This window comes from Phyllobates terribilis, unplaced genomic scaffold (genome assembly GCF_046119375.1).
Source record: "Phyllobates terribilis strain yellow unplaced genomic scaffold, ASM4611937v1 Scaffold_1__5_contigs__length_1240528914, whole genome shotgun sequence".
NCBI classification, from domain to species: domain Eukaryota; kingdom Metazoa; phylum Chordata; class Amphibia; order Anura; family Dendrobatidae; genus Phyllobates; species Phyllobates terribilis.
The window spans coordinates 1232973855-1232987770 of NW_027362761.1; the positions used below are offsets into that span (position 1 = coordinate 1232973855).

The window sequence follows — 13916 nt, forward strand, 5'->3', positions numbered from 1 at the left end:
TAGAGAGCACGCGGCAGAGGGCGGTCACTAGAGAGCACGCGGCAGAGAGCGGTCACTAGGGAACACGCGGCAGAGGGCGGTCACTAGAGAGCACGCGGCAGAGGGCGGTCACTAGAGAGCACGCGGCAGAGGGCGGTCACTAGAGAGCACGCGGCAGAGGGCGGTCACTAGAGAGCACGCGGCAGAGGGCGGTCACTAGAGAACACGCGGCAGAGGGCGGTCACTAGAGAACACGCGGCAGAGAGCGGTCACTAGAGAACACGCGGCAGAGGGCGGTCACTAGAGAACACGCGGCAGAGGGCGGTCACTAGAGAACACGCGGCAGAGGGCGGTCACTAGAGAACACGCGGCAGAGAGCGGTCACTAGAGAACACGCGGCAGAGGGCGGTCACTAGAGAACACGCGGCAGAGGGCGGTCACTAGAGAGCACGCGGCAGAGGGCGGTCACTAGAGAGCACGCGGCAGAGGGCGGTCACTAGAGAACACGAGGCAGAGGGCGGTCACTAGAGAACACGCGGCTGAGAGCGGTCACTAGAGAACATGCGGCAGAGGGCGGTCACTAGAGAGCACGCGGCAGAGGGCGGTCACTAGAGAGCACGCGGCAGAGGGCGGTCACTAGAGAACACGCGGCAGAGGGCGGTCACTAGAGAACACGCGGCAGAGGGCGGTCACTAGAGAGCACGCGGCAGAGGGCGCTCACTAGAGAACACAATGAGCATGCCAACTACAAAATATGCAGAAGAGCGCATCCAAGCAAAATACAAGGAATGTGTTCACGACAAGCGCACTCACTTCGTACGCCCACAGACAATGTTTACAAAGTATGTGTGCAGACGACGCTACCACCCGCATGATGTTCCACAGGGGTTCACATATTTTTTTTTTCTTCCTCTCGCCTGGTGCAGAGCTGCACCGCTGTGCCGTGTTCTGTGCTCTGCAGATCCGGGGAGAGGTGTATGACACGGAGATGGTCTTCGTAGATCGCACCGCCACAGATATCTGCTTTGAGAATGCCATTGTCTTGTGAGTGCCGCCTCCTGATTTGCCCCTTATGAAGACCCCTATCCAGGGGTCCTCCCTCACGTGGCATGACCCACCTGTTGGTTCCTCTCCAGCTCTGACGTGGACCCCGGGTTCGAGCTCAGCCTGCAGCTGTACAGTTGTGCGGTGGATGAAGACTTCTCACTCTCGGGGACCCCGCGGAGATTATCCACAAGACTGAGCAGTTCCTTGGGGAGATCTTCTGGGCGCAGGTTACGAGCTGCCATGGATGGTAGCTGCAACAACGGGGGAGGAAGCCCCATCCTGCTGCCCCCTCCCAGTGTCCCGTGAGTACCACTGGCGGCATCTGCTGTATGCGCAGGCCATACTGTGGGATAATGACTCACTGAGTGGGTTGTCGTCTCCTCTATGCCGTCTGTGGTTGCATTATATTGTCTTCTGCTTCTATCTCAGGGGACCCAAGTTTCAGCTGTTGGCCCACACCAAGCTGACGCTGGCCCATGTGCAGGACGGTTTCAGGACTCACGATCTCACCATCAGCAGCTCAGGTAAGGAGCTCGCCGCACAGAAAGCCGCCCGGCGGCAGCACAGGTCTCTTCTCCCGGTGTCTGGAGGTGGCGGCCTCTACAGCTTTGTGTTTCTGGTGTGTCCTCTTCTTAAGCAGCAATACACATTAGATGGCTGTCAGCCGAACAATGCTTTGGCTGATCGTTCAGATGGAAGTCATCTCTGGAGCACTCACTCCCCTGACAGCCATCTTGGCCATCTCTCCTATACACAGGAGCACTCACTCCCCCGACAGCCATCTTGGCCATCTCTCCTATACACAGGAGCACTCACTCCACCGACAGTTATCTTGGCCATCTCTCCTATACACAGGAGCACTCACTCCCCCGACAGTTATCTTGGCCATCTCTCCTATACACAGGAGCACTCACTCCCCCGACAGTTATCTTGGTCATCTCTCCTATACACAGGAGCACTCACTCCCCCGACAGTTATCTTGGTCATCTCTCCTATACACTGGAGCACTCACTCCACCGACAGTTATCTTGGTCATCTCTCCTATACACTGGAGCACTCACTCCCCTGACAGTTATCTTGGTCATCTCTCCTATACACAGGAGCACTCACTCCACCGACAGTTATCTTGGTCATCTCTCCTATACACTGGAGCACTCACTCCACCGACAGTTATCTTGACCATCTCTACCATACACAGGAGCACTCACTCCCCCGACAGCCATCTTGGCCATCTCTCCTATACACTAGAGCACTCACTCCACCGACAGTTATCTTGGTCATCTCTTCTATACACTGGAGCACTCACTCCCCCGACAGCCATCTTGGCCATCTCTCCTATACACTGGAGCACTCACTCCACCGACAGTTATCTTGGCCATCTCTACCATACACAGGAGCACTCACTCCCCCGACAGCCATCTTGGCCATCTCTCCTATACACTAGAGCACTCACTCCACCGACAGTTATCTTGGTCATCTCTTCTATACACTGGAGCACTCACTCCACCGACAGTTATCTTGGCCATCTCTACCATACACAGGAGCACTCACTCCCCCGACAGCCATCTTGGTCATCTCTCCTATACACTGGAGCACTCACTCCACCGACAGTTATCTTGGCCATCTTTCCTATACACAAGAGCACTCACTCCCCTGACAGCCATCTTGGTCATCTCTCCTATACACAAGAGCACTCACTCCGCCGACAGTTATCTTGGCCATCTCTCCTATACACAGGAGCACTCACTCCCCCGACAGTTATCTTGGCCATCTCTCCTATACACAGGAGCACTCACTCCCCCGACAGTTATCTTGGTCATCTCTCCTATACACAAGAGCACTCACTCCCCCGACAGTTATCTTGGCCATCTCTCCTATACACAGGAGCACTCACTCCCCCGACAGTTATCTTGGCCATCTCTCCTATACACAGGAGCACTCACTCCACCGACAGTTATCTTGGCCATCTCTCCTATACACAGGAGGACTCACTCCCCTGACAGCCATCTTGGTCATCTCTCCTATACACAGGAGCACTCACTCCCCTGACAGCCATCTTGGCCATCTCTCCTATACACAGGAGCACTCACTCCCCCGACAGTTATCTTGGCCATCTCTCCTATACACTGGAGCACTCACTCCCCCGACAGTTATCTTGGTCATCTCTCCTATACACAGGAGCACTCACTCCCCCGACAGTTATCTTGGTCATCTCTCCTATACACAAGAGCACTCACTCCCCTGACAGCCATCTTGGTCATCTCTCCTATACACAAGAGCACTCACTCCCCCGACAGTTATCTTGGCCATCTCTCCTATACACAGGAGCACTCACTCCCCCGACAGTTATCTTGGTCATCTCTCCTATACACAGGAGCACTCACTCCCCCGACAGTTATCTTGGCCATCTCTACTATACACTGGAGCACTCACTCCCCCGACAGTTATCTTGGCCATCTCTCCTATACACTGGAGCACTCACTCCCCCGACAGTTATCTTGGCCATCTCTCCTATACACTGGAGCACTCACTCCACCGACAGTTATCTTGGTCATCTCTCCTATACACAGGAGCACTCACTCCCCCGACAGTTATCTTGGCCATCTCTCCTATACACAGGAGGACTCACTCCACCGACAGTTATCTTGGCCATCTCTCCTATACACTGGAGCACTCACTCCCCCGACAGTTATCTTGGCCATCTCTCCTATACACAAGAGCACTCACTCCCCCGACAGTTATCTTGGCCATCTCTCCTATACACTGGAGGACTCACTCCCCCGACAGTTATCTTGGCCATCTCTACTATACACTGGAGCACTCACTCCCCCGACAGTTATCTTGGCCATCTCTCCTATACACAGGAGCACTCACTCCACCGACAGTTATCTTGGTCATCTCTCCTATACACAGGAGCACTCACTCCCCCGACAGTTATCTTGGTCATCTCTCCTATACACAAGAGCACTCACTCCCCCGACAGTTATCTTGGCCATCTCTCCTATACACAGGAGCACTCACTCCCCTGACAGCCATCTTGGCCATCTCTCCTATACACAGGAGCACTCACTCCCCTGACAGCCATCTTGGTCATCTCTCCTATACACAGGAGGACTCACTCCCCAGACAGTTATCTTGGCCATCTCTCCTATACACAGGAGCACTCACTCCCCTGACAGCCATCTTGGTCATCTCTCCTATACACAAGAGCACTCACTCCGCCGACAGTTATCTTGGCCATCTCTCCTATACACTGGAGCACTCACTCCCCCGACAGTTATCTTGGCCATCTCTCCTATACACAGGAGCACTCACTCCCCCGACAGTTATCTTGGTCATCTCTCCTATACACTGGAGCACTCACTCCACCGACAGTTATCTTGGTCATCTCTCCTATACACTGGAGCACTCACTCCACCGACAGTTATCTTGGTCATGTCTCCTATACACTGGAGCACTCACTCCACCGACAGTTATCTTGACCATCTCTACCATACACAGGAGCACTCACTCCCCCGACAGCCATCTTGGCCATCTCTCCTATACACTAGAGCACTCACTCCACCGACAGTTATCTTGGTCATCTCTTCTATACACTGGAGCACTCACTCCCCCGACAGCCATCTTGGCCATCTCTCCTATACACTGGAGCACTCACTCCACCGACAGTTATCTTGGCCATCTCTACCATACACAGGAGCACTCACTCCCCCGACAGCCATCTTGGCCATCTCTCCTATACACTAGAGCACTCACTCCACCGACAGTTATCTTGGTCATCTCTTCTATACACTGGAGCACTCACTCCACCGACAGTTATCTTGGCCATCTCTACCATACACAGGAGCACTCACTCCCCCGACAGCCATCTTGGTCATCTCTCCTATACACAGGAGCACTCACTCCCCTGACAGCCATCTTGGCCATCTCTCCTATACACTGGAGCACTCACTCCACCGACAGTTATCTTGGCCATCTCTCCTATACACAGGAGCACTCACTCCCCCGACAGTTATCTTGGCCATCTCTCCTATACACAGGAGCACTCACTCCCCTGACAGCCATCTTGGTCATCTCTCCTATACACAAGAGCACTCACTCCGCCGACAGTTATCTTGGCCATCTCTCCTATACACAGGAGCACTCACTCCCCCGACAGTTATCTTGGCCATCTCTCCTATACACAGGAGCACTCACTCCCCCGACAGTTATCTTGGCCATCTCTCCTATACACAGGAGCACTCACTCCCCCGACAGTTATCTTGGTCATCTCTCCTATACACAGGAGCACTCACTCCCCCGACAGTTATCTTGGCCATCTCTCCTATACACAGGAGCACTCACTCCACCGACAGTTATCTTGGCCATCTCTCCTATACACAGGAGGACTCACTCCCCTGACAGCCATCTTGGTCATCTCTCCTATACACTGGAGCACTCACTCCCCTGACAGCCATCTTGGTCATCTCTCCTATACACAGGAGGACTCACTCCCCCGACAGTTATCTTGGCCATCTCTCCTATACACTGGAGCACTCACTCCACCGACAGTTATCTTGGCCATCTCTCCTATACACAGGAGCACTCACTCCCCCGACAGTTATCTTGGCCATCTCTCCTATACACAGGAGCACTCACTCCACCGACAGTTATCTTGGCCATCTCTCCTATACACAGGAGGACTCACTCCCCTGACAGCCATCTTGGTCATCTCTCCTATACACTGGAGCACTCACTCCCCTGACAGCCATCTTGGTCATCTCTCCTATACACTGGAGCACTCACTCCCCCGACAGTTATCTTGGCCATCTCTCCTATACACAGGAGCACTCACTCCACCGACAGTTATCTTGGCCATCTCTCCTATACACAGGAGCACTCACTCCACCGACAGTTATCTTGGCCATCTCTCCTATACACAGGATGACTCACTCCCCCGACAGTTATCTTGGCCATCTCTCCTATACACAGGAGGACTCACTCCCCCGACAGTTATCTTGGCCATCTCTCCTATACACAGGAGCACTCACTCCACCGACAGCCATCTTGGTCATCTCTCCTATACACAGGAGCACTCACTCCACCGACAGCCATCTTGGTCATCTCTCCTATACACAGGAGCACTCACTCCCCTGACAGCCATCTTGGCCATCTCTCCTATACACAGGAGCACTCACTCCCCTGAGAGCCATCTTTGTCATCTCTCCTATACACAGGAGGACTCACTCCCCCGACAGTTATCTTGGCCATCTCTCCTATACACTGGAGCACTCACTCCCCCGACAGTTATCTTGGCCATCTCTCCTATACACTGGAGCACTCACTCCCCCGACAGTTATCTTGGTCATCTCTCCTATACACAGGAGCACTCACTCCCCCGACAGTTATCTTGGTCATCTCTCCTATACACAGGAGCACTCACTCCCCCGACAGTTATCTTGGCCATCTCTCCTATACACTGGAGCACTCACTCCCCCGACAGTTATCTTGGCCATCTCTCCTATACACAGGAGGACTCACTCCCCTGACAGTTATCTTGGCCATCTCTCCTATACACTGGAGCACTCACTCCCCCGACAGTTATCTTGGCCATCTCTACTATACACTGGAGCACTCACTCCCCCGACAGTTATCTTGGCCATCTCTCCTATACACAAGAGCACTCACTCCCCCGACAGTTATCTTGGCCATCTCTACTATACACTGGAGCACTCACTCCCCCGACAGTTATCTTGGCCATCTCTCCTATACACTGGAGCACTCACTCCCCCGACAGTTATCTTGGCCATCTCTACTATACACTGGAGCACTCACTCCCCCGACAGTTATCTTGGCCATCTCTCCTATACACAAGAGCACTCACTCCCCCGACAGTTATCTTGGCCATCTCTCCTATATACTGGAGCACTCACTCCCCCGACAGTTATCTTGGCCATCTCTCCTATACACTGGAGCACTCACTCCCCCGACAGTTATCTTGGCCATCTCTACTATACACTGGAGCACTCACTCCCCCGACAGTTATCTTGGCCATCTCTCCTATACACAGGAGCACTCACTCCCCCGACAGTTATCTTGGCCATCTCTACTATACACTGGAGCACTCACTCCCCCGACAGTTATCTTGGCCATCTCTCCTATACACAAGAGCACTCACTCCCCCGACAGTTATCTTGGCCATCTCTCCTATACACAAGAGCACTCACTCCCCCGACAGTTATCTTGGCCATCTCTACTATACACTGGAGCACTCACTCCCCCGACAGTTATCTTGGCCATCTCTCCTATACACAGGAGGACTCACTCCCCTGACAGTTATCTTGGCCATCTCTCCTATACACTGGAGCACTCACTCCCCCGACAGTTATCTTGGCCATCTCTACTATACACTGGAGCATTCACTCCCCCGACAGTTATCTTGGCCATCTCTCCTATACACAGCAGCACTCACTCCCCCGACAGTTATCTTGGCCATCTCTACTATACACTGGAGCACTCACTCCCCCGACAGTTATCTTGGCCATCTCTCCTATACACTGGAGCACTCACTCCCCCGACAGTTATCTTGGCCATCTCTCCTATACACTGGAGCACTCACTCCCCCGACAGTTATCTTGGCCATCTCTCCTATACACTGGAGCACTCACTCCCCCGACAGTTATCTTGGCCATCTCTCCTATAGACAGGAGCACTCACTCCCCCGACAGTTATCTTGGCCATCTCTCCTATACACTGGAGCACTCACTCCCCCGACAGTTATCTTGGCCATCTCTCCTATACACAGGAGGACTCACTCCCCCGACAGTTATCTTGGTCATCTCTCCTATACACAGGAGCACTCACTCCCCCGACAGTTATCTTGGTCATCTCTCCTATACACAAGAGCACTCACTCCCCCGACAGTTATCTTGGCCATCTCTACTATACACTGGAGCACTCACTCCCCCGACAGTTATCTTGGCCATCTCTCCTATACACTGGAGCACTCACTCCCCCGACAGTTATCTTGGTCATCTCTCCTATACACAGGAGCACTCACTCCCCCGACAGTTATCTTGGTCATCTCTCCTATACACAAGAGCACTCACTCACCCGACAGTTATCTTGGCCATCTCTCCTATACACTGGAGCACTCACTCCCCTGACAGCCATCTTGGCCATCTCTCCTATACACAGGAGCACTCACTCCCCTGACAGCCATCTTGGTCATCTCTCCTATACACAGGAGCACTCACTCCCCCGACAGTTATCTTGGTCATCTCTCCTATACACAAGAGCACTCACTCCCCCGACAGTTATCTTGGCCATCTCTCCTATACACAGGAGCACTCACTCCCCCGACAGTTATCTTGGTCATCTCTCCTATACACAAGAGCACTCACTCCCCCGACAGTTATCTTGGCCATCTCTCCTATACACAGGAGCACTCACTCCCCTGACAGCCATCTTGGTCATCTCTCCTATACACAGGAGCACTCACTCCCCCGACAGTTATCTTGGTCATCTCTCCTATACACAAGAGCACTCACTCCCCCGACAGTTATCTTGGCCATCTCTCCTATACACAGGAGCACTCACTCCCCCGACAGTTATCTTGGTCATCTCTCCTATACACAAGAGCACTCACTCCCCCGACAGTTATCTTGGCCATCTCTCCTATACACTGGAGCACTCACTCCCCTGACAGCCATCTTGGCCATCTCTCCTATACACAGGAGCACTCACTCCCCTGACAGCCATCTTGGTCATCTCTCCTATACACAGGAGCACTCACTCCCCCGACAGTTATCTTGGTCATCTCTCCTATACACAGGAGGACTCACTCCCCTGACAGTTATCTTGGCCATCTCTCCTATACACAGGAGCACTCACTCCCCTGACAGCCATCTTGGCCATCTCTCCTATACACAGGAGCACTCACTCCCCTGACAGCCATCTTGGCCATCTCTCCTATACACAGGAGCACTCACTCCCCTGACAGCCATCTTGGTCATCTCTCCTATACACAGGAGGACTCACTCCCCCGACAGTTATCTTGGTCATCTCTCCTATACACAGGAGCACTCACTCCCCTGACAGCCATCTTGGTCATCTCTCCTATACACAAGAGCACTCACTCCGCCGACAGTTATCTTGGCCATCTCTCCTATACACTGGAGCACTCACTCCCCCGACAGTTATCTTGGCCATCTCTCCTATACACAGGAGCACTCACTCCCCTGACAGCCATCTTGGTCATCTCTCCTATACACAAGAGCACTCACTCCCCCGACAGTTATCTTGGCCATCTCTCCTATACACAGGAGCACTCACTCCCCCGACAGTTATCTTGGTCATCTCTCCTATACACAGGAGGACTCACTCCCCTGACAGTTATCTTGGCCATCTCTCCTATACACTGGAGCACTCACTCCCCCGACAGTTATCTTGGTCATCTCTCCTATACACAGGAGGACTCACTCCCCTGACAGTTGTCTTGGCCATCTCTCCTATACACAGGAGCACTCACTCCCCTGACAGCCATCTTGGCCATCTCTCCTATACACAGGAGCACTCACTCCCCTGACAGCCATCTTGGTCATCTCTCCTATACACAGGAGGACTCACTCCCCCGACAGTTATCTTGGTCATCTCTCCTATACACAGGAGCACTCACTCCCCTGACAGCCATCTTGGTCATCTCTCCTATACACAGGAGCACTCACTCCCCTGACAGCCATCTTGGTCATCTCTCCTATACACAAGAGCACTCACTCCGCCGACAGTTATCTTGGCCATCTCTCCTATACAGTCATGGCCAAAAGTTTTGAGAATGACACCAAAATTATATTTTCACATGATCTACTGGCCTCTGGTTTTTATTAGTGTTTGTCTGATGTTTATATCACATACAGAAATATAATTGCAATCATATTATGAGTACCAATAGGTTAAATTGACAGTTAGAATGAGTTAATGCAGCAAGTCAATATTTGCAGTGTTGCCCCTTCTTCTTCAAGACCTCTGTAATTCTCCCTGGCATGCTCTCAATCAACTTTTGGACCAAATCCTGACTGATAGCAGTCCATTCTTGCATAATCAATGCTTGCATTTTGCCAGAATTTGTTGGTTTTTGTTTGTCCACCCGTCTCTTGATGATTGACCACAAGTTCTCAATGGGATTAAGATCTGGGGAGTTTCCAGGCCATGGACCCAAAATCTCTATGTTTTGTTCCATAAGCCATTTAGTTATCACCTTTGTTTTATGGCAAGGTGCTCCATCATGCTGGAAAAGGCATTGTTGGGCGCCAAACTGCTCTTGGACGGTTGGGAGAAGTTGCTCTTGGAGGACATTCTGGTACCATTCTTTATTCATGGCTGTGTTTTTAGGCAAGACTGTGAGTGAGCCGATTCCCTTGGCTGAGAAGCAACCCCACACATGAATGGTTTCAGGATGCTTTACAGTTGGCATGAGACAAGACTGGTGGTAGCGCTCACCTCTTCTTCTCCGAATAAGCTGTTTTCCAGATGTCCCAAACAATCGAAAAGGGGATTCATCAGAGAAAATGACTTTGCCCCAGTCCTCAGCAGTCCACTCCCTGTACCTTTTGCAGAATATCAGTCGGCCCCTGATGTTTTTTCTGGAGAGAAGTGGCTTCTTTGCTGCCCTCCTTGAAACCAGCCCTTGCTCAAAGAGTCTCCGCCTCACAGTGCGTGCAGAAGCACTCACACCAGCCTGCTGCCATTCCTGAGCAAGCTCAGCACTGCTGGTAGTCCGATCCCGCAGCTGAAACAGTTTTAAGATACGGTCCTGGCGCTTGCTGGTCTTTCTTGGGCGCCCTGGAGCCTTTTTGACAACAATGGAAGCTCTCTCCTTGAAGTTCTTGATGATGCGATAGATTGTTGACTGAGGTGCAATCTTTGTAGCTGCGATACTCTTCCCTGTTAGACCATTTTTGTGCAGAGCAATGACGGCTGCTCGTGTTTCTTTAGAGATAACCATGGTTAACTGAAGAGAAACAATGATACCAAGAACCAGCCTCCTTTTAAAGTGTCCAGTGATGTCATTCTTACTTAATCATGACTGATTGATCGCCAGCCCTGTCCTCATCCACACCCACACCTGTGTTAATGGATCAATCACTAAAACGATGTTAGCTGCTCCTTTTAAGGCAGGACTGCAATGATGTTGAAATGTGTTTTGGGGGTTAAAGTTCATTTTCTGGGCAAATATTGACTTTGCAAGTACAGTAATTGCTGTTAAGCTGATCACTCTTTGACATTCAGGAGTATATGCAAATTGCCATTACAAAAAATGAAGCAGTAAACTTTGGAAAAATTACTATTTGTCTCATTCTCAATACTTTTGGCCATGACTGTACACTGGAGCACTCACTCCCCCGACAGTTATCTTGGCCATCTCTCCTATACACAGGAGCACTCACTCCCCTGACAGCCATCTTGGTCATCTCTCCTATACACAAGAGCACTCACTCCCCCGACAGTTATCTTGGCCATCTCTCCTATACACAGGAGCACTCACTCCCCCGACAGTTATCTTGGTCATCTCTCCTATACACAGGAGCACTCACTCCCCCGACAGTTATCTTGGCCATCTCTCCTATACACAGGAGGACTCACTCCCCTGACAGTTATTTTGGCCATCTCTCCTATACACTGGAGCACTCACTCCCCCGACAGTTATCTTGGCCATCTCTCCTATACACTGGAGCACTCACTCCCCCGACAGTTATCTTGGCCATCTCTACTATACACTGGAGCACTCACTCCCCCGACAGTTATCTTGGCCATCTCTCCTATACACAAGAGCACTCACTCCCCCGACAGTTATCTTGGCCATCTCTCCTATACACTGGAGCACTCACTCCCCCGACAGTTATCTTGGCCATCTCTACTATACACTGGAGCACTCACTCCCCCGACAGTTATCTTGGCCATCTCTCCTATACACAGGAGGACTCACTCCCCCGACAGTTATCTTGGCCATCTCTCCTATACACTGGAGCACTCACTCCCCCGACAGTTATCTTGGCCATCTCTCCTATACACAGCAGCACTCACTCCCCCGACAGTTATCTTGGCCATCTCTACTATACACTGGAGCACTCACTCCCCCGACAGTTATCTTGGCCATCTCTCCTATACACTGGAGCACTCACTCCCCCGACAGTTATCTTGGCCATCTCTACTATACACTGGAGCACTCACTCCCCCGACAGTTATCTTGGCCATCTCTCCTATACACTGGAGCACTCACTCCCCCGACAGTTATCTTGGCCATCTCTACTATACACTGGAGCACTCACTCCCCCGACAGTTATCTTGGTCATCTCTCCTATACACAAGAGCACTCACTCCCCCGACAGTTATCTTGGTCATCTCTCCTATACACAAGAGCACTCACTCCCCCGACAGTTATCTTGGCCATCTCTCCTATACACAGGAGCACTCACTCCCCCGACAGTTATCTTGGCCATCTCTCCTATACACAGGAGCACTCACTCCACCGACAGTTATCTTGGCCATCTCTCCTATACACTGGAGCACTCACTCCCCCGACAGTTATCTTGGCCATCTCTCCTATACACAGGAGCACTCACTCCCCCGACAGTTATCTTGGCCATCTCTCCTATACACAGGAGCACTCACTCCACCGACAGTTATCTTGGCCATCTCTCCTATACACAGGAGCACTCACTCCCCTGACAGCCATCTTGGCCATCTCTCCTTTACACAGGAGCACTCACTCCCCTGACAGCCATCTTGGTCATCTCTCCTATACACAGGAGGACTCACTCCCCCGACAGTTATCTTGGCCATCTCTCCTATACACAGGAGCACTCACTCCCCTGACAGCCATCTTGGTCATCTCTCCTATACACAAGAGCACTCACTCCGCCGACAGTTATCTTGGCCATCTCTCCTATACACTGGAGCACTCACTCCCCCGACAGTTATCTTGGCCATCTCTCCTATACACAGGAGCACTCACTCCCCTGACAGCCATCTTGGTCATCTCTCCTATACACAAGAGCACTCACTCCCCCGACAGTTATCTTGGCCATCTCTCCTATACACAGGAGCACTCACTCCCCCGACAGTTATCTTGGTCATCTCTCCTATACACAGGAGCACTCACTCCCCCGACAGTTATCTTGGCCATCTCTCCTATACACTGGAGCACTCACTCCCCCGACAGTTATCTTGGCCATCTCTCCTATACACAGGAGGACTCACTCCCCTGACAGTTATCTTGGCCATCTCTCCTATACACTGGAGCACTCACTCCCCCGACAGTTATCTTGGCCATCTCTACTATACACTGGAGCACTCACTCCCCCGACAGTTATCTTGGCCATCTCTCCTATACACAAGAGCACTCACTCCCCCGACAGTTATCTTGGCCATCTCTACTATACACTGGAGCACTCACTCCCCCGACAGTTATCTTGGCCATCTCTCCTATACACTGGAGCACTCACTCCCCCGACAGTTATCTTGGCCATCTCTACTATACACTGGAGCACTCACTCCCCCGACAGTTATCTTGGCCATCTCTCCTATACACAAGAGCACTCACTCCCCCGACAGTTATCTTGGCCATCTCTCCTATACACTGGAGCACTCACTCCCCCGACAGTTATCTTGGCCATCTCTACTATACACTGGAGCACTCACTCCCCCGACAGTTATCTTGGCCATCTCTCCTATACACAGGAGCACTCACTCCCCCGACAGTTATCTTGGCCATCTCTACTATACACTGGAGCACTCACTCCCCCGACAGTTATCTTGGCCATCTCTCCTATACACAAGAGCACTCACTCCCCCGACAGTTATCTTGGCCATCTCTCCTATACACTGGAGCACTCACTCCCCCGACAGTTATC

The 13916-nt window shown here is 51.8% G+C and overlaps 1 protein-coding gene across 5 annotated transcripts in view; it reads left to right on the forward strand.

Annotated features, from left to right (window-relative positions):
• Window positions 1–13916, forward strand: part of RTKN (rhotekin) — a 125762-nt gene that overhangs the window by 91526 nt on the left and 20320 nt on the right. For all 5 annotated transcript variants that reach the window (XM_073650214.1, XM_073650195.1, XM_073650180.1 and 2 more), the window contains 3 exons: window positions 906–1023; window positions 1116–1328; window positions 1456–1550. In XM_073650214.1, the coding sequence (XP_073506315.1) occupies window positions 906–1023; window positions 1116–1328; window positions 1456–1550 (426 nt within the window). The remainder of the gene's footprint in view (window positions 1–905; window positions 1024–1115; window positions 1329–1455; window positions 1551–13916) is intronic.